We start from the raw sequence: 19970 nt of genomic DNA, 5'->3' as shown, positions 1-19970 counted from the left end.
AAATGTTCTTTTGTGTAGTAGTTGTGATGATAAAACGATAATCTCCGAGTTCTGTCAAGGACCGTGATGGCAGCAGTAGCCTAGCTATTAAACGCCGCTACGAATAGCCTCCAATCGACGGCGTGTTGGGGCGGGGCTGGAAGGAGACAGCCAATCCAAGGCAGAGAACAAAAGGCAAATGAGCTTGGCTTGATTTCGACTGCGCGCGCCGCCGAGAAAAGACACGTGCCCGACGTCAGGGCGCGTCAGTGGCTAAGCGTGTTACGTTACTACCACGTGGTTGCATCTCAAGTAAACACAAGCTGACGTCATTGTATCAATTTAGAGTTGATCGTTAGTCTTTTTGTCATCAAACATGCGACTTTTGGGGCGTTCGCAATTGCGCCATTTAAATTAATTATATCATCTATTTTGAGATAAGTAACGTATTTTAATGTCACAATATTACAAGTGTCACAACACTGATGTATTTTGCAAGACAGAAAAAAATGAAAGTACGATTGTAACACTGGTATTGCAATTTCTAATCAAGTTTACTTATATAGCCCTTAATCATAATTTACTGTATTGCACACATGGCGGGTTCAGTTTTATAACGAGGACCCCTATAGAAAATCTCCAAAATTCATTTATTTTGATATTTTTACCAACAGTTGTTCTTAGCCCAATGTTTATTCCCAGTCGTTTAATCAGACTTTTGAAAGACATTTTCAGTTTCATTTGGAAAATATTAGATTTAAAAAAAAAAAGGTTCACATTCTCTTTACTTTTATTTACATTTCACAGTTTTACCTGGTAGATTGCAGATTTTGGGTCAGCTTGACCTGTTGTGGGATTTAAATTCAAGATATTAATTAGTATAAATTATGTGAAACCAATGTATTTGATTTTAAATATTTCTTGTACCAATATTCTATAGGCCTTAAGATGATAAGAGGGACAGTGTACAATATTTTATTTTGGTGCCCCCCGGCCCCCAAAAAATAGAAAGTTTTTTTTTTACTTCCAGTCTTGAAATGAATCACTAATGTACACAATGAAAAAGAATCCATTGGAAACAAGCGTGGCACTATCGGGGTAAACATGTTTTTATTGATAATTTTCTAATTAAATACACCAAGATTTGTTTGCTCCAAAGAAAACTGTTTGGCAACAGTGTACATGTTGATTGTTGTGTGGTACAGTCTCTTCAATAGTGTTTAATTTTCTTTGTGTGTTTTTCTTTTTCCTGGCTTCCAAAAAACATTGAATAATTCACTTTTTAAAAACAGTCTTCAACAATAAAAGCGAAATTCTTCACACAGTAGCAAAATAAAACTGACCCAAGAAACAAAAACAATGGAAAATTTGAGGCGGACGCACCTTTAAAACAATAGTGGGACCTTTTTTTTTTTTTAATCTTTATCTTTCTTCACGAACAATCGAAACATGGTGAGGCAACGAGATCATTTAGTTTCTGATAAAATCAAAACACTCATTGGACAATAAAAATATCTGCACAAAAAGGGAGGAAAAAAATAAAATAGATGTTTTTCTTCACAAACCGCGCAAGCATACACACAAACCTGCACACGCACACGTCCGCACACACACACAGAGTGGCAACAAATCTTTTCAAAATGTACAAAGCTCACTTTTTTTCTTTGATTGATCACATCAGAAGCTGCACATGGAATTGTCAAAGAAGGCACAAACAGACAAAAGAACGGAGCACAAGCGCTAATCAGTACACAAACCGTTCCAACGCTGCTGCTTCCCGGTGCCTTTGAACGCACCCCCCCCCCCAAAAAAAACCACACCGATAGGCCGCCGCTGCCACAAGAGTGGTTGACTTTTTTTAATATATATATATCTACTCTGCTAACAAAGTACAAAACCAGTTCAAGTCAACTGTTTCCTTTCATTAATGGCTAGGCCATACCTATTTGATTGAAGCTATTTGTAAAAAGTTAGGAGATTAGCGACACGGAGCGCTCGCAGACTGGCATGTTACTCCAAGTATGTTGTCAGATAAAACTTTGTTGATCTCGTTTATGTTTGGGGTAAGATGACAACCAAAATACAAAATTAAATCGCGTCTTTGTTCTGCATTAGCAATTTGCAAAGGGTGGGGAAAAAAAATCTAAATCTAATGCTGTGCAAAACAGATTAGTAACAAGGATCGCCTGCAGGCTAGCTAGTTCTCAGGGGCTCAATTTCGAGAGTGTTGACCCGCCCCCCCCAAAAATGTGACTCAAATTTGTTTGGATTCAACTTGCTTGATTTCTCGAAGGACACTAAACTACTATTGAGCAAACTGATGTTGGTGCTGCGTTCATGCGCTCATCCTGAGAAAGCAGCTAATTTGAAGCCCTACTTTTAAATATTGAACAGAACCGACGGCCTTTGGAGTTCATATCCTGCATTTGCGACAGTCCTCAAACTATACTCGCACAGTTAGTTGTGTAGCTGCCAGTTTAAAGTGCCGTATATTAAAAAAATAAAAATAAAAATGGAGCAGAGCTGGACTTTTTTTTCTCCTTTGCTTCAACAGTTTTCGTGCCGTAATTAGCGGACGGGGGGGGGGGGGTCAAAATGAGGCCACTGAAGCACCCTGTTGGAGGCGAAATGGTGAAGGCCCGCGTGGCACTCGACACGCTCTTTCTATACACAGCTGCTAACAGTCATGCAGAAGGGGCGCACACTTGTCTTCTCAGCAGGGCATGTACGCACACTCAAGGAAAATAGAGTCCGTTTCCCAACCTGAACATATATTGGACTATTTAGAAAGGATAAACTATGGGGTGTGTTTTTCTTTTCCCTTCCAAACACATTAGGACCATTCCGTGCTAACCCACAGAGGCTAAGCAGAAGCTTCATGTACAAGAAAAGGATGATTCTGTAAGAGAACCATCAGAACCATGGCTTTTTTTCTGGCTGATAATGTCGACTCTTTGCATAAATGGGTCTTTTTTTGGGAGAGGGGGGGCTGCGTGATGTGTAGATGACAATCCAAACATAAGCCTTTTAAAAGGAAGTGTGGGTGGAGAAAAAAAAAAAAAAAGAAAAATCACCCCAAGCTGCAATGGATCCCCAAAAGCCGAGCCCCCAAAACCCAGTCTCCCACATCCCGGAACGACAAACTGATTGATTCATGACGCCATTCCTGAGCAAAGTGGACTTGATGAGCGACAGCCAAAAATTTTGGGAAGCAAAACCGGAAGTAATAAAACAAAAACACAGCGATAACAGTGTGGAGGGGCGGGGCAGCGGTGAGGAATCATCTGCAGGAGGAAAAACCAAAAAACAAAGAGAGGGGTTACTCTTTTCATTCCTAGTGATCCAAAGCAACATCATTTTGCAACACATGAAAATGTCCACCTGCCCGAGGTCGATTGAGATGCTGCCTTCAAGGTTCATAGGATTTGACAATGTCATTTTAGGGACCTTTTTAAGCCTCAAGTGTTGTGTGGCAAAAAAAAAAAAGAAGACTTGGTTGTATATGTATTGAACTGGCCTTATCTTGTTTCTTTTATTAATATTAAAAATGTGTATTTGGTTGGTATATGCATGTTTTGATGATTCAATGTAGATCGTGTCACATTTGAAAATAGCTTTAAAAAAAAAAATACCATTGTGGTCATTTACAAAAACGGTGAGACTATTGTGCTGTGAGGAGCATTGCTCAGCCATTGCGCAGCCTTGCTGCAAGGCATTCCAAAGGCATTTCCTGACCTGGCTGGCGTGAAACGTTAGGACCGGAACCCGGGCTGGAAGCGTGCTGTCTCCTCAAAGATGAGCTCCTTCAGAGTCTCCTTGGGGAGGTCGTCCAGCTCCATGTCAAACTTAAACGGCGCCTCCGCCACGGGCTGTGGCCAAACGGCAACGTCAACACCGGGGAGTGAACGCTTACTGTTCGTCCTGCGAGGCGTCCGTCACTCACCTCGTCGGTGGGGTCGTAGTATTGCTCCAAGTAAGGGTGTGCCAGGGCCTCCTCTACCTCAATCCGCTTGTGGGGGTTGAAGGTCAGCATTTTGTCCAGCAGATCCAACGCTGACAGAAAAAGACAGCACAAAAACAATTGCAATAAAGCCAACTGTCCACAAGAGGGAGCCACAGGAATCACAAGCTGGCTTGAGACCAGCCGCAGCTCTGTGCAAAATGCCGTCAGCAACGCAACAGGAATTAAGTAAGTCGCACAACGACAAAGACAGTTAAAATAATCAACGGCCACCATTCACCGTGAATGGCACAAAGCAGTCAAAGGAAACCAAGTCTCCTGCTATGGTGAGGCAGCCCGTTGAGGACTTTTGCATCCTTCTGTGTGTTCTGTCAGACCTTTGGCATCAGCGTTGGGGAAGAGACGGTTCCAGGGTACTTTGCAGCGCAGCGGCAGAGAAAGCAAATAGTTCCTGGCTTTGATGTTGATGATGCAGTTGAGGTCCTCCTGAGAGGGCGAGCCCAGGATACCTGAAGGACGACAAGAAGATTTGTGTTAGGATAAAGGAGAAGACATGGAGACAAAGGCTAAGCAAGGAAACAAAATATTGCGCTGACCCAGAATGTGGTTGAGCTGATCCAGGTAGTGCTTCCCGGGAAAGATGGGCCGGTTGGACAACATCTCAGCCAAGATGCAGCCCACCGACCAGATGTCGATAGACTTGGTGTAGCCCTGAAAGTCATGCCCAATGCAGGAGAGATGAGGCAGGTCAGTTGAAAAAAAAGAAGTCAGATGTGTGCAATGGACTAGGATTGACGGAAGGAAACATGTCATGCACATGTACGTGCTGAATATCTTTTTAGATATTTTATTGACGACGGAGCCATTTCAAGAAAGCCAGCGCATTTTGTCTGCGATAGAGGCAGCACTTTGGGCAAGACGCGTCAGTGCATTTCCTTGTTTCTCAAAAGTCCATCAGGGTGTATTCAGACCCGACTGTCAAGTGGTCTCTGTTCGTTTCCAAACAAACCCTGGTGCGGTTCGCTTCAGGTGTGAATACAAACAGCGTGGATCTGAACCAACAGCACAAATATGCAGAGCGGGAATCCAGGAATAAGTCCGCCTTTGGTCCGGACCAAACAAGCGGACTGAAGGACTTTTCTGAGTCAGCGCAAAGGGAAAGATGAATATGAAACGATTGCTCCGGTGGCCTTGCTGGGTGTCAGGCAGAAGAACTCCCACGTGTGCGTGCAGGTTCTAGCCACCTTCTGCCACAATGTGCGGACGAGACTTGCCAAAGTCCATTTTCACCTTTCCTCCCAGTTCAATCGGAAACGAGCGCGTACCTTGGAGTTGAGCATGATCTCGGGCGCTCGGTACCAGCGCGTGGCCACGTACTCCGTCAGGAAGCCCGTGTGGTCGTGGTCCGGGTCGGCCACGCGGGCCAGACCGAAGTCGCAGATCTGAGGGGCGGGCGGGGTGAGGAGGATGCAAAAAATGGCGGCAGAAGACAGTGGGCCCTACCTTGAGATCGCAGGTGGTGTTGAGCAGGAGGTTGGAGGGCTTGAGATCGCGGTGAAGAACGTTGGCCGAGTGGATATACTTGAGGCCTCGCAGGATCTGGTAGAGGAAGTAGCAGATGTGATCGTTGCTCAGGTGCTGCGTCTTCAGTAGCTTGTACAGGTCCGTCTCCATCAGGTCCTGCACGATGTAGCTGAGAGACGTCGTTGAGGAAGCCTCGGCAAAAGCCAATAAATCACCATTCAGGCCAAGTTGGCTTTCGAGTCATCTGCCAAGACCCGCGAGCGATTTCCCATTGGGCTCATCCTTCAGGATGGGGGAGGGAGCCATCCAGAAGGAGGAGCCGCCCCATTTGTTCTTTGGACAACTCGTTTGAGTTCAATTGTCAAAATACTCGCAGCAGCGAATATTCACCCATTCCTGTCCTAATACTTTTCTGTATCGGATTATTTGATGAATTGAGCGATACAAACAAGGGGGTGTGGAAAGTAGCGGGTCAAGGATACACATCTTTCATCTGGTCGATGGTGGGCGTGCGTATGATGTCGTTGATTCCGATGATATTCTCGTGCTTGAAGCGCAGCAGGATCTTGATCTCGCGCAGCGTGCGCTGGCAGTACGTCTGATGCTCGAAGGGGCTGATCTTCTTGATGGCCACGCGAAGTTTGTTGTCACGGTCGTACGCCGAGCTGCGGAAAAATCGTTAATGCCGTGGAGCGGGAGTGACGTCACCGGGCCGTGAGGCCCGCGTGGCCCCTCGGGGGCGCGGCTCCCTCGTTTGGGGACTTCAGTTAAGTTCCGTTCGCAATGCGAGCCCAAGACAAGGGCAGCTTGACCTCACTTTCAGTCGACATCTTGTATTTTTGTACAGTTTGACAAAGGAGCCGCACAACAAACTAAAAGCTTGCCCGGTCAAATAATTGTGCTTTGCTACGTCTCATTTTTATCGGTCTTCCAGGGTGACCTGAAACGTGTGTAAATGCGCAATATCAACAGCGACAATGGTGTATGGCCCCCACCCCGGTTGTGTAGTTTTTTTTTACGCTATGGAGAGCAAAGAACGCCCACATTGTGTAACAGAAGAAAAGCAGTTGCCATGGTGACAACCCAATGTAAACAGTGGCATGCCAGCCTTCTGCCAGGGAAATGTGACTGACCTTCCTTTCCACTTGGCTCTGAAGAATGTGCGCCTCTGTGTGTGTGTGTGTGTGTGTGTGTGTGTGTGTGTGTGTGTGTGTGTGTGTGTGTGTGTGTGTGTGTGTGTGTGTGTGTGTGCGAGAGCACGTGGGAGGCAGAGCTGCAAGATTCTGACGGCCGTGTGTGCTGCACTCCGCATGGCGTTAACACGTTCATCTTTTGAACGGAGTTATGAGCTGATGAATTCAAACTAATCTGACACACAAACTAACAAATCCATTTCAGTGGACGTTGAGGTGTCTGCGGCGTGAGCCACAATGTACGTTGTCGGAGGCTAGGCATCGAGCGGTGACGCAAAAAGCGAAATCGTTGCCTTGCAAATGATACACCTGATGGCGGCAAAACACAACTGTTGCTCTTTAACATCCAACCGATTCATCAGGATATTACCCCTTTTCTAATTTGGCCATTTTTTTCCTACATTAACACAACGTAAGAAAGATAATCACAAGAAAATCATACAAGATTTGAAAAAAATTTTTTGGGGGGCACGCAACTGGAATGTCATGGATGCAAACAAATGCATGTTATTCAGACACCAAGCGACTCTGACGTTCTGACAATGTTCCCTTCACAATATTCCGGCCCAGCAACGACGAGAGTCCCGTCAAATTTCCTGCTTCTTAGTCTGCTGCAGTGTTGCCATGGAGACGGGAATGCAAAGGTTTCGCGCCGCATTTGGCGTCGCGTTATGTAATGACACTGTTACTATGCGAGATGGAGGCAGGGGGGGGGGGGGGGGTAGATCAGAGGCAACAAAGGGACACAGAGTAGTCCAATGCTGTGCGGAGGCTTTGAACGCTGCACAAGACGACGCATCCATGAAATGAACCGGCAAAACCCGAATAGCCACGTGCAGTAGCGAGCAATTATGTTGAAGGGAGTAAAACGAATTTGTTTGCAGTGCTTTGCCACTCTTCGCTGGCACCTTGGTGCCAAAGCATTTCAACCAAGCTGAGGAGCTCCACTCAGACAAAAGCAGTTATTTGGGACCATCATCGTGGCTACTGCATGTTGAAGTGAGTCGAGGATATCGTTGACAGACTTTGTGCTTTACGTTCAAGTGGGTTGACTTGTACCTTGCCACCTTCTCGTCACCGCCGTAAAAGTCCAGATAACGCATATGAATGTTCACGCAGTCTCCTCCTCAGTCTCTTGTCATTGGCTACAAGGGGGGGGGCTAACCATGTCACTGGTAGCTTGGTTGCCACGGAGACGAGGCGGTTCAAGATGATGGCAGGGGTGCCGCGCGTCGGCACTTGGACTTTAGGATCATTTCGGATGGCTGTTCAACGCCTTTAACAATCTTGCCCTGTTTTGTCACAAGAGACTTGTTGCCATTGCGTAATCCGGCTGCTCCTTTTCACTCCATGAAAATTATGTGACGAGCGTTTTGGATGCTTAGAGCAAATGTAATGTGTAAAAAAACAAAAAATAAATTAAAAAAAAAAAAGTACCCGACGAATCCGTTTCCCCCTAAAACAGACAAATGTTCTCCTTGAGGATCATTACTTTATTGTTGTAATTATTCTAGTATAAAAGTTATTCTGTCCGGTATTTGTTATTATTATTATTATTAATTATTATTTTTAAATCGGCTGATTAAACTCAAACTCGATCAAACTGATTTGACTCGATTTTTAAAGAATATTTGGGCAGCTTCTGAAGCTGATGTGCACCGTTTACACTCGAAACATGGCCGTGCAGTACACACACAGAGGAAATTTAACAAATTAATGAAAAGGAAATGATATGGAACGCTGCAAAGACATATTGCACCTTTCTCTTGTACTTAAAATAATAAGTGGATAATACCAACATTCAATCCACTTGTATTGATTTCTGATATACTTTCATGTATACAAGTAAAAATGTTTGATTTTACCTCGCAACAATATTCGAGATAGATAGATAGATAGATAGATAGATAGATAGATAGATAGATAGATAGATAGATAGATAGATAGATAGATAGATAGATAGATAGATAGATAGATAGATAGATATGCGTGTGTGCGTACTGACCGGCAGCGATTAAATCACTTTTTTTCTCAACAAGGAAATCTGTTGATTGCTCGAAGTGTTAAAATAAAACGCGTTCAATTTTAGTGATTTGGATTGATAAATGTGTCGCTATGTCCAGGTAAATATAGAAGCGACGCAAAATTGATGTCATGTGACAGAAAGAATCGTTTAATGAGACGAGATTTGACGCGATAGCAGCGGCGGCTAGCAAACCAAACATAGCATTTAGCCGCGTGGCTAAACTAACGGGCTAACCGGAGGTGTGTTCCGGCGAAAACGGCTTCTTGACGTATGTAAGATGGCTTCGGGGTGCGCAGCTTCACTCACCACACCATGCCGTAGGCTCCTTCGCCGATGTAAGACAGATTGCTGTACCGAGGACCGACGTCGAACGCCTGCCCGCGCACCAGCTCGGTCCCCGGGCCGGGGCTGGGGCCACCGGCCGTGGCTGACACCGCCGCTGTCGCCATAATGAGCACAGGTGGGCTTCTTGTTCTTTTCTATCCCTCCGACTTAGTTTAAACCAAAAAGGATGAGGAAACGGAAGATTTTTAGGTCCGTGCGGTGCTCCACCGAGGCCTTGGGGGGCGAGCGTGTGAGCGAGTCCGAGGAGGAGTGCACACAGCGCCGCTGAGGAGCTGCGATGGAGTGGTGGGGGGGCCGGGCAACGCTAGTGAGTGCAGCAGGAAATAACCACGGTCACGTGACCCACTCCATCCCCCCCCCCCCCCCCCCCCCCACCTCCTTTTCCTGCTTCTGGGCGACCTGTCGATTCTGCAGCGTGGGAAAAACACTCGATAAAAAAATTGACAATCCATTGTCGTGTTGGGTATTGATTTACTCAACTACAGAGGGTGCAGGCATCTATCAATGCATCATGCATAGTTAAGATCAATAAAATAAGCAAATACTGTATCATGTCCTTTGTTGACTGCCCCGCCACCGGCTTTACAGAAAGCACCTCTGATGTGTTATAAGTGTCGACTGCAGCAATTAGATGTCATTTAGTTTTTCCGGCCGTCGTGTTAACAGACTTTAAGGGTCAAGCGGAGCCTTATGAGTAAACTTCGGCTTGCATTTATTGACGTCACTGCAGCGTGCACGAGTCCGAGGAGCATATTATTGGCCTTGTACGGTAATTGCGAAAGTCATTGATCAGCGTTTTCTCAAAACAACAAATTCAATTAAAGCATTCCAGTTCCTTTGGATGACTGACAATTTACACACGCACATTCAAAATAATGACTATAGCAACTGTGCTATATTAGGTTAATGATGTAAAATATTCTTGGTAGTATATGGAATATATCAAATGTACTAGTCACATTGTGAGCTCCTGGCGAGAACAACCTTGTATATTTTAAAATGCATTTGTGAAAAGAATATTGGTTATCACTGCTCTTTGCTGGTCAGGTTCTGTACATAGTTGTCTGCCCTTGCCCGTGTTTCTCTGGCCGTGACTTGAATGCTCGGCTGGGTGAAGATCATTCTCCGTTTCCAAGCGGCTAAAGACACCTTGGAAGTTGGAAAACTTTGAAATGATGAAAATTTAACATGATTATTCATTTACAATTAAAAACTCCATACATAGGTAATTTTTATTCTTTAGATGTGTTACAAAGGTGATGCTCGGTACCTTTGGGTGAATACTATCTTTGTTATGGTATGGTAATACTCTTGTATGAATTTCTAATAGTGGAAAAAACAAAACAGAGGGAAGGTGAGTCGTGTGCACAGCTTAGAGCATCCATCCTCCGGACAAAAACCGTCATAGAATAAATGGACAAAAAATACAAATGCTTTAAAAAAAAAAAAAAAAAGAGAAAGTAGAAAGTACAAGTATAACAAGAATAATAGGTGGTGTTAACCAGAAATTAGTGGTTCATCCCCCAAACGTCAAATGCATCAAACAATGCGGGTGAATTTCGAGACAACAAAAAAGTAGTGTGACAATCAAACATTTTGTGGGGGGAAGAAAAACAAGACTAATTGCCACTATTCTGCTGGTAAGCATTGGAAAAAATCCTACAGATGAACAAAACAAATGACAAGAAAGAAAATGCTGCAAGCAGCCAGCTGTTTGTAAACATTTCCTTGCCATTTCTCAAGCTTTTTGTGAACTGTGTTGACTGTAAACACTGGTTGCTCCAACAGGGGGCAGCAGAGTGACCACAGCTTGAAAATCAAACAACTTTCAAGGATGTGGTGGGTGGATGCCCCGAGTTCCTTGGCCGTCATTGGCATCCTTGCCAGAGGCAAAGACGCATCGGGCTCCAAATAGCACAGAACGTGAATAAAATTTGAATAAAAATGCAAATCAAATAAAATGTGAATGTTTTACAATACGTTCATATTTGTAGAACTTCACAACAGAGGAAAAAAATGGCTGATTTTTGCCAATTTGGGGGGAGGGCAATGTTTGAATGGGCTTATCTTTGTTGTATGTTGAAACGTGTTAACCTGCAAAAAATGAGAAGTATATGATGATTAAAACAAGCGAATTTTTTGGGTGGCGTTCAAAAGGCGCTAACATCAGCCGGACAATTAATCGGTCGCGCCCCACTCGTGACATCGATATTTGATTCAGTTGTGTGGACACTCTACGTTGCCAGCCCGCGTTCCATTTTGCTGATGGTGGCGACGCCGAGGACGTCAGTGTCGGTGTCTGAAATGAGATGTCCACCTGCAGTTAAAGTGCAAACTGCTGTCTTTCCCCCTGCGCAATCGTCAGACCAGCTAAAGACGGCAGGGGGCAAAAAAAAAAAAAGAATCTCTCCCATCTAGCGGCTCTCGATGACCACAGGCTCATAGCCGCCGGCCGGCACCCTGAGGGGACACAGCGAGTGGTCAGAGTTTTTCCAAAGACACAAGACGGAGACGCGCTCACCTGTTACCCAGTCGAATGGCGCCGAGCGCCGTGCTGCCGTCTCGGTTGACGAACAGACGCAGGTTGCTGTCTGCGGGACGTGACAACGGATGCTGCGTTAGCTTAGTGCTAAAGAAGACATCATAGCTACAGGTACATTGCGATCCATCCCATTTTAATCAATGTATTATTAAAACAACTCTACATGTTATGTTTACAAACATTGTAATTCAACTATTTAAGAAAAGAACCCGAGTTGGATTACATCTTGCATCAAAGATTTATTTTATTAAACATGAATAGCATTTGTGAAGACCTTCAGTGTTGCTGACGTCCTCAAAGTTTTGGCTCTGGACAATCTTCTCTACAATGTCGTCGGCGTCCATGCGTGTGTCGTTCACCCAAGATGGCTGACTCTCCACAGAGTCCTGTTTCCTCCTGAAAGTCACACACAACTTTGCAGATCGATTGGGTTGGGACACATTGCTTGTTATCAAGACATCCATTCACATGATTTTTGTTCTTTGAATTTGCTTTTTTTTTTTTTTTTTTAAGTGCTGTTTGGTTTGCACTCGCTATGGTGAGCGCCACAAGTGGCACGGTGATGACCAACATGATTGCGTAATAGGTGTAAACAGTCACAAATGTAATTATATTGAAAGACAGCCAAATGAGTATGCACCCCTCAACATAAGAGCGCCGGACAAAAAGTTTAACAAGCCAATTGCGACCCTTTTGAGAGGCACTCAAGCGAGGTACGGCAAGCATACGATGAGCACGCTCCGACGACATTTTTAGCAACATTTAGGCTTTTCGGTTTTCTTTTCTCATGTAAATTGGGGCTTAACATTATCTTGTCATCTAAATTTGCGTTTTTTTTATCTAAATTCATGCAGATATTTTGCTCACAAGATTTGTGGTCAAAGTTTTTAGTCCCGGGTCAAGTTCAACCTTAAGTCAATGTGTGCTGTTAGCTCAATCTATGCTCAAGATTTTGATCCAAATTCATGTTTACAAATTAAAAAAAAAAAATCATAAAAACGGGCCTGTGGTTCTGATTATTAAAAAATAAATAGATAAATAAACCATTTCAATTGTCCATATGCAATTCTTTGGGCCACTTTTGACATCTACAATGGTGGGCTTGTACCTGGGGGGCCTGTTGTTGGGCAGGAGCGGCCTGGGAGGTCGCAGCGGTCTGTCCGGGCGCCCAGCGTCTCTTTCTCCATCGGCGGGGGCGTCTGCGGCAAAGCCCACCGGACCCCCCGACGCGCTGCTGCCGGTGGAGGTGTTCCTGCGGTGCGTCAAGTCCGACAGGCTGGACGAGCAGGAATGCTCCGTGCTGTAGCCTGTGGGAGAGACACGGCGAGGGGGTGTCAGCTGAAGCTAGGTGCAAGGCTCGTCGCGTCTGGGAAGAAAAACAAACCAGAGATTTTGCTTTGCTGGCTGGCGTAGCTGGAGTTGCGAGAATGTCCCGATTGGAAAAGTTGTCCGGGAAGGCACGCGTTACCTTCAGGGTCTTCCGGAAAACCTGAGCGCAACAAAAGCACACACCTTTTTGGAATCTTAGACAAAACCTTTGTACTTATCTACAAATGCAAGTTGGGTTTTTTTATTCAAAATTTGATCAAACAATTATTTTGTAGCTGAGCTTTCAAAATGTTTGCTAACTAAATTCAGATTTTTGTTATTGAATTGTGGACTGACGTTATCTTTGTAGCTTGAAAATGTTGGTGATGAAAGTTGTTTTGTGAAAAGCCTGGGAGCATTTTGTTGACTATAAACTTGCACTGGAGATTTTTGTCATCTAAAATTGTCGCCCCTTTAAATCTAATTGGACGCGTACCTGAGCCGACGAGGGAGGGCCGATGTTTGGGCGTTCGGCTCAGGGAAATCCCTCCGGGTGGCCCTGGTTCCGCCTTGGTTCCTTCCCCCTTGCAGTCCGGCTGCAAGGCGTGCTCACGTCGCGGCACCGAGACGCTTTTGGACGTGCCAGCTGGACTAAAGGATGTCAGAATGCACGAGCCCAAGCCCCAACGATAAAGATATCATGCATGGGTCTGCTACGGAAGAGTATCTCATCATTATTATTGTGCTTGCATTACAATATCACGAGATCTAAACAATCTAGCAAAAGTAAATGAGGAAGCTGGATTTCACAGGAGGACGAGAGATGACACTCGTCATTGTTTTCTTTGGAAACAAAGAAAAGAACGACTCACGTTTTAAAACAGGGGTCGCCAGAAAGGAGGGTCATCCCAATGATTACCTGCGAGAAAAAAAAAAAACAGTTGGCGAGGCTTTCAGCATAGATGGGCGAGCCATGCTCACCTTGAGAATGGAATTGTCCTGCCGTCGGTTCTTGGTGTCGTAGCCCTCCAGCAGGCAGCAGCGCACGGTGGAACCCGAGCCGGCAAATTCGGCCATGTTGAGGTCTGCGAAGCCCAGCTGGGGACGGACGGACAGAGGGACGGACGTCACGAGCAGGCGTGATAGGAGCACGCACGGGAAGACGCTTGATATCGATTCACGCTCGACATGTTTTGCTGGCGATGGAAGAGTTTTCCAAGGTAACTTGAAATGTAAAATTTCCACAACGTTTGTGGCATAAAGAAATCTGCCGTCTCGTTCCCTCGTAGTGCTGTGGCGGAAGCGGCTTCTGTTTTTCTTCCAGGAAGCCTCACTTCCAAGGAGGGAAGTCTAAATGTGGCCGCTCGCAGGAAGCGGTGCTCAGCACCGGAACTGCAAATGTTTTATTTCTGTATCTGGGGTCACCCGGCGCCAGCGAGTCTCTCACCTTGGCATACGTTTTCCCGCCTTTCAGCTCCTGCAAAGACAGTCACGTTTGAGCTCGCAGCTTAGAGGTGGACACAACGTGAAGAACATTGACGGCCATTCTGTCTTGCTTCACTTACCTTCCTCACAGACACGCGGCAGACGGACGGGTCCAGCACGCCCGTGTGCGGGTTTGCGCTCATCTTGGACACAAAGGAGAACCTCTTCCTCCATCGTACGCAGTTCTCACGCACCTCCTCCCTGCCCGCATGCAAACGCTTGATTAATGGCAAGTCGGTCTCAGGGGTTTGGCAGAGCCTCCACTGTGGAGGATTAAACATACCTAATTTATCGTGTACTAAATTTGTGATGACGCATATCTGAACTGGTCTCGCAAAGGCAACAGCAGAAGTCACACTGATTTGCAGGTGTGTAGTTTGTTGTGTTGGTTTTGTTCTTTGAACAAGGTGATGTTCACGCACGGCTCATTTTGTGCACCAGTAACAAACATCGATGTCTTGAATTTGAAAAAAAATATATATTTTTTTGTCACTAAAGAGGGGTTCAGTGAATGCACATATGAAACTAGCGGGGTTTGATGCGTGTGTGTGCGTGCGTGTACACACACAAAAAGAACAAGAACAAACAGCTGAGAATAACGCTGGACCCAAATATGAAGTGTGAAAAAATTTGCAAGTGAAATAAATGGCAGGAGCCAAACACTCATCAAAGCTGGATGCAGCACGGGGATTCTGGCAAATCAAGTTGGATTAGAGAAAAGCTCACGTTGTTGCACTTTTGTCAGATACAGATTTCTAAGAATGCCTTGTGCTCCGAACGTCCGAAACGTTGCGGTTAAACAAAAGCAAGCAAGAGTACACGGGCGGGTCGTTATCATCTAGCCCGAGCAGAAACACAAACAAGAAATGTCAGATACAGCAATACAGAGGAAGCGGTCGTGACGTCGGAACCGGCCCGAGGATGGCGGCTCGGGTCAATACAAAACACAGGCATGGAAAGGTTTAGCCGGGCAATGAACTTTTTTTCCTGCTGGAAAAGACAAAGCGAGGAGATAGTTCTCCATCCCCATCTTGCAATTATTCTTGACCAATAATCTGTGATAAAATTGGTATATAAATATAGAACTAATATGCTGCTGTATTTTTGTATAGATGGTCTTTTATATCAGTTTCTAATGTTTTTTTCATTGAATATTTTTAGTATTTCACATCCTATATATCTGGCTATTAATGAACATTTTGGAATATACGCTTTGTTGTTTCTGAAGCAAGTACAATGACATCTGCATCCACTCGCACGTGTCTTGACCTTCAACAATTCATCTTGTTTCAATGAAGATGTTTCTTTACTGTAGAAATGGCGCGCCGGCACCCCCCGTACGCACGATATGCAAATGAGGCAAAAATCAAGCCGAAAACAGGAAGCAGCTGCTGGAAAGCGGGCTAACCTCTGGTCGGAGCAAGGTTCCCGTGCTTTGCTCTACGAAGGCTGGACAAATTGACCCATTTGGTATTTCAGACATGCGTGTGTTTACATAGTTTTGGCTTTTTGTATTTTTTGCAACCCATTTCGTCCCAACTCTGTTTTTTGGCAGAGCTCCTCATATAGCTAGCTGTTTTGGGGCATTTTGATGGATCTTTCAAATTGGCTTTCCGATAGTCATCTGTGACAATATAAGCATCGTAACTAACAAGGGTGCTTTCACCCAAAAGCAAGTTTATTCCTAACTTTTCTGTTCTTCCCTTTCTGACAAAAAAGCGGAGAAAACAAGCCTTTGGTAGAAAACAAGCATCCCCAAAAGAAGAGAAAAATTGATGCTACAATGTTCTTTGTGACATCTACAACTAAAGAAAAACTAAACTACAAATAAATATAAGCTAAAAAATAAAAGTAAACAAAACTGAAAAAGGGCTCTTTGACATGAGCAAAAGGCCTCAAGTGTGGCTTTTTGACATAACCATTTGCTGCTGACATTTTTTTGAACAAACTGCAGGAGGGTGCAGAAAACATCCCTGCATGATAAGTTCTCACACACGTGTGTGCTGAAGAGTCTGGATGAGGTGACGGTGCGGCACAAATCATTTGGGTAATCACACCCAATCCTCTTTTGGCCCTCTCGGGCAGGCCTTTTTTCCTCTGGCCATCATGACATGTGATTCGTGTTAATGGCCCGGGAGAAGGCATCGCATGGAAGACGTACACAAGCAGGACATTTGGAGCGGCTCAAATTGCCAACATTCCACTCGGAAAGCCTTCCAAGCTGGCTGCTGGTCGGAGGAACATTTTTTTCCTCACGACAGCCGTTCTCAATCACGGTAGCGTTCGAGTCGAGCTTTGGCTCTGCTGGGAAGGGCGTGCATATTAACAACAACCAATGACATTTTTGTCTACACATTCAATCCCGGATTACGTGCTCATAAAAATTTGTTTATCTTTCTTTCCATGGGGTACGGGTCTGAAAATAAAGTTTAAAAAATAAAATAAAATACAGTTTTGTCTCCTCCATTTGCAGCTGGATGGCTGTGTCTGTTTGATTGACAGAAACAGGCGGCGCATGCGTGTCTCCGTTGCAGTGTTTTATCGGGAAATACCCGAAAGGGGGCGTGACCGTGGCCAGGAATGACGAGTGACGAATTGACAGGCGCCAGAGGAGGCCATGACCAGGTGACAACCCGATGTGAGGGGGGTCTCAATGTCCATGAGTGATTGACAGACGGTTGGGTTTGATTGACAGTCTCGACGTAGGGTTGTCAGTGAACAGGGACATTGGCCGAGGTGCGCGGGGGGGGGGGTAAAAAAAAACGTGCATTGACGTGCCAAGCTGATTGGAGGAGAGAGGAAGCAAGAATAAGAGACAGAGAGAGAATTGTTTGAGGTTTTCAATATGATAATCGGTTATGCAACATCCAGGGCGTGGAAAGAGAACGCTGACAGGGTCTCGCTCGGACAGATCATATCTGTGGCCGGGTAGAGGAGTGGTCTCGAACAACAAGTCGTCAAAGAAAAGCAGGCGGTGTGTAACATTATTGGAGACGTTGCAGAACGTGGGAGACCCAAATGCACGCACGCACTCACGGCAAGAGGCCGCCATGCATTTTTGTGCTCCTATTATAGCATATTTTTGTCGTCCCAACACGCATTTCTGGAGGGCCTGGCGTCAAACGTACGATCCGTGCTCTCGTGTTTGTGCCGAGACATGTGAAAATGAAAAGAGAATGCAATGAAGAGATACGGGAGATGCATCATGGCGCTTTGAACGTGTGCAAAGATGCAATGGCCCAAAGGTGTGGTCGGTTGGCTGCAGTAAGATCATTTGGTGCCTGACAAAAAGAAGAGCATTCAGGAAATCCCTTTTGGACGTGGGTGAGGCTATCATGGTGCTTTTTGGGCAGTGGCGTTTTGCAAGTTGAAAAAAAACACAACACGATGCTGTTTACCAGATCCCTTCATTTGTCCCACATGGGGAAATTCCTTTAAAACCAATTCCGACACCCCGACCTCGTCTTTAACGACTAACACCAACTTTTGGCTCGAGTCTCACCGATGAAATCCTAAACCTGTATTGAAATCCTACTTGGAAACTCCATCCCTGGATTGAAACCCTACTTTAAGATCCTACGCCAGTTTGACAGGTTTCAATGTGGTGATAAGGTTTCAAAAGCCGTGGTAGGGAATTCAAGCCGGTTCGAGCCGCAGTCAAGGTTTCAAAGTGGGGGTTTCAAGACGCCTTCGCGAGGACTTTCAGAAATGAAGTATTGTAATTTAGATTGAATCTGAGCGCGCTGCATTGCGCCGGTTTAAATGTGGCTCAATGTTCAGGCCTACTTTGGTTTGAAGCCCGAACCCGGTCCGGTGTCTCAGCCTTGATTCTAAACCCCGACCATTGTGTGAGTTGCAATGCTTCCGGCGCCAGCAGCTCGACAGCAAACTACGTCAACAAAACACCAACAACAGCAATATGTTTTTTTAAAGGTGAACAAATTGAAAAGTGACCTGGAGGAGGAAGCAACGAAGTCTCCATCCAGCAGGCGAACTTTGCAGAAGAGAAGCCCGTTGACGAAAGGCACTGCACTCAGCTCCTCCAGCGTTAGATGCGTCTGGAACTTGAATTTCTTCTTTTTCGCGAAGAAGGCCATTCCGCCGCTATCCTTTGTCGAGCCTTCGGTCGCGTGAAAAGCCTCCAAAACTACAAACCGCCCCGGAAGGGACCTTCGTGCTGGGGGTAGTGTTTTATTCCAGATTTGGCCGAGGAGCCGCTCGCTCCTCTGCTTTTGTCGTCTTCGGCGACGAGTCAATGCAGAAATCTAAAAACAAACCAAATGACTGTGATAAAGTCAACATTATGCGGGCTGAAAGTCACACGGGATTTTAATAAAACAATAAACGTGAGTGGAGAAAATTGACCAACCTGGAGACATTTCTACCCCCGGGAACGATTCTCCCAAACAAATGACTCAAAACTTTCCCACCGTCGTCGAACAGGATCGATCCAGCCAACGCGAGCGGGGTGGGGGTCGGTTCAATCTAACTCAGCAAAGCACGACCTTTCGGATTTACTTTCAAAATAAGAAACCGGTGTCAACCAAAGTCGCAAAACAAAGAACACAGTCACATCTAAACTATACATATTTCGGTGGGTTAAATCTCCAAAATTCAATTATTTTTGATCCTTCAAAAACACACCGCGATAATTGAATCTCTGACCTTTTATTTTTCGAAAAAAAAGATCCAATTTCTGCGTATTGATGTAGCTTTACAGACTTGCTCGTGTAGGTAATCAAAGCGCGGGTTCAAAGCGATAAAACAGCGTCCTTTAGTGGCTGGCGCCTGTATGCGCTATTTATGACGCAGATTGTAGTTAGAAATTTAAACGCCTAAGCGTCACCGATAACATTCCCTGGTGGTCTAGTGGTTAGGATTCGGCGCTCTCACCGCCGCGGCCCGGGTTCGATTCCCGGTCAGGGAACAATTGTTTTTGAGATTAAAAGAAGTTGCCTGACCCCACGGTATCTCAGCATGCTGATTTTTATCATACGAGACTGAATCTCAACTATGGATACGCGGAGAATGTTACCCACTATTCTTACTCCAGTCACATATTTGTAAAAAATAAACGAGAGTTTGTTTCCATTTCTTCACAATGCTGGCACTTTTCCACCAGTCATCAGATTATGGCTGTATTTTAAGGCATACAATGTATTCTGTTTATTGCATGAAGGGTCGCCACGTTTGTTTGTTTTGTGCTCCACAACACTGCCATTCATTAACTCACGCATTGAAAGAACACCTTGTTGGTGACTTTTTGTCTCATTATGTTTTTGCGCGTCAAAACAGAGCATGTTATGACAGACGCTGCCCCCGCTATCTCGCCTCACCAGCATCCTGTATCTTGATGTTTGTGCGATTCCGCAGGTTAAAGTGCGACCGACGTGTGACGCAAGTGAAACGTCGACGACAAAATGTTTGCCGTGAATCAACACAACCATTTGGAAGAGTCGCATGGCTTAACACGTTTAACCTGTGCGCAAGTATTGCAAATATATAGTATTTTTTTATCATTAATTAAATGAAAAAAATAACAGTGTCTGCAAAATAACCTAACAAATAAAAATGTACATTATTTATTTAGTGTTGTTTTAAATCATT

General features: G+C 45.1%; 2 protein-coding genes and 1 non-coding gene across 4 annotated transcripts; 1 reads left to right on the top strand and 2 right to left on the bottom strand.

The window, feature by feature from the left end:
- Positions 1–1072: 1072 nt before the first annotated feature.
- Positions 1073–9330, bottom strand: mapk1 (mitogen-activated protein kinase 1). The gene is made up of 9 exons (XM_061278329.1): positions 8990–9330; positions 5947–6129; positions 5444–5633; positions 5266–5382; positions 4537–4651; positions 4318–4449; positions 3923–4032; positions 3715–3848; positions 1073–3263 (listed from the first exon to the last, which is right to left on the bottom strand). Exons 1-8 carry the CDS (start codon positions 9130–9132, stop codon positions 3732–3734), a joined length of 1107 nt encoding a protein of 368 aa, XP_061134313.1. The 5' UTR covers positions 9133–9330; the 3' UTR covers positions 1073–3263; positions 3715–3731.
- A 916-nt stretch (positions 9331–10246) lies between these two features.
- Positions 10247–19100, bottom strand: LOC133154140 (early estrogen-induced gene 1 protein-like). 2 transcript variants are annotated; one of them, XM_061278611.1, is made up of 12 exons: positions 18733–19100; positions 18318–18628; positions 14444–14564; positions 14326–14355; positions 13860–13976; positions 13751–13797; positions 13375–13529; positions 12955–13059; positions 12679–12877; positions 11845–11966; positions 11550–11619; positions 10247–11488 (listed from the first exon to the last, which is right to left on the bottom strand). In XM_061278611.1, the coding sequence occupies exons 2-12, from the start codon at positions 18458–18460 to the stop codon at positions 11443–11445; spliced, it is 1155 nt and encodes a 384-aa protein (XP_061134595.1). In that variant the 5' UTR covers positions 18461–18628; positions 18733–19100; the 3' UTR covers positions 10247–11442. The 2 variants fall into 2 exon arrangements, with proteins under 2 accessions (XP_061134595.1, XP_061134596.1); XM_061278612.1 differs by lacking the exons at positions 18318–18628; positions 18733–19100 and adding an exon at positions 18150–18301.
- Positions 19101–19218: 118 nt separating this feature from the next.
- Positions 19219–19290, top strand: trnae-cuc (transfer RNA glutamic acid (anticodon CUC)). Its single transcript has one exon. It is a non-coding gene; the product is annotated as a tRNA-Glu (tRNA).
- Positions 19291–19970: the final 680 nt, after the last annotated feature.

The sequence above is a fragment of the Syngnathus typhle genome, linkage group LG5 (assembly GCF_033458585.1).
Source record: "Syngnathus typhle isolate RoL2023-S1 ecotype Sweden linkage group LG5, RoL_Styp_1.0, whole genome shotgun sequence".
NCBI lineage: Eukaryota > Metazoa > Chordata > Actinopteri > Syngnathiformes > Syngnathidae > Syngnathus > Syngnathus typhle.
The sequence above is the reverse complement of the archived record's forward strand: the minus strand, read 5'-3'. Positions and strand labels throughout refer to the sequence as shown.

Bases quoted from the DNA above. Each gene is read 5' to 3' on its own strand.
- mapk1 (XM_061278329.1), bottom strand. From the start codon at position 9,132: ATGGCGACAGCGGCGGTGTCAGCCACGGCCGGTGGCCCCAGCCCCGGC. The intron at 5,383-5,443 runs GTAGGGCCCACT...CCCGCCCCTCAG, and splicing joins ACACCACCTGCGATCTCAAG to ATCTGCGACTTCGGTCTGGC. The intron at 3,849-3,922 runs GTGAGTGACGGA...GTTTGGCCACAG, and splicing joins ACTACGACCCCACCGACGAG to CCCGTGGCGGAGGCGCCGTT.
- LOC133154140 (XM_061278611.1), bottom strand. From the start codon at position 18,460: ATGGCCTTCTTCGCGAAAAAGAAGAAATTCAAGTTCCAGACGCATCTA. The intron at 13,798-13,859 runs GTGAGCATGGCT...TTTTTCTCGCAG, and splicing joins AGGACAATTCCATTCTCAAG to GTAATCATTGGGATGACCCT. The intron at 11,967-12,678 runs GTACAAGCCCAC...TGTGACTTTCAG, and splicing joins CCCAACAACAGGCCCCCCAG to GAGGAAACAGGACTCTGTGG.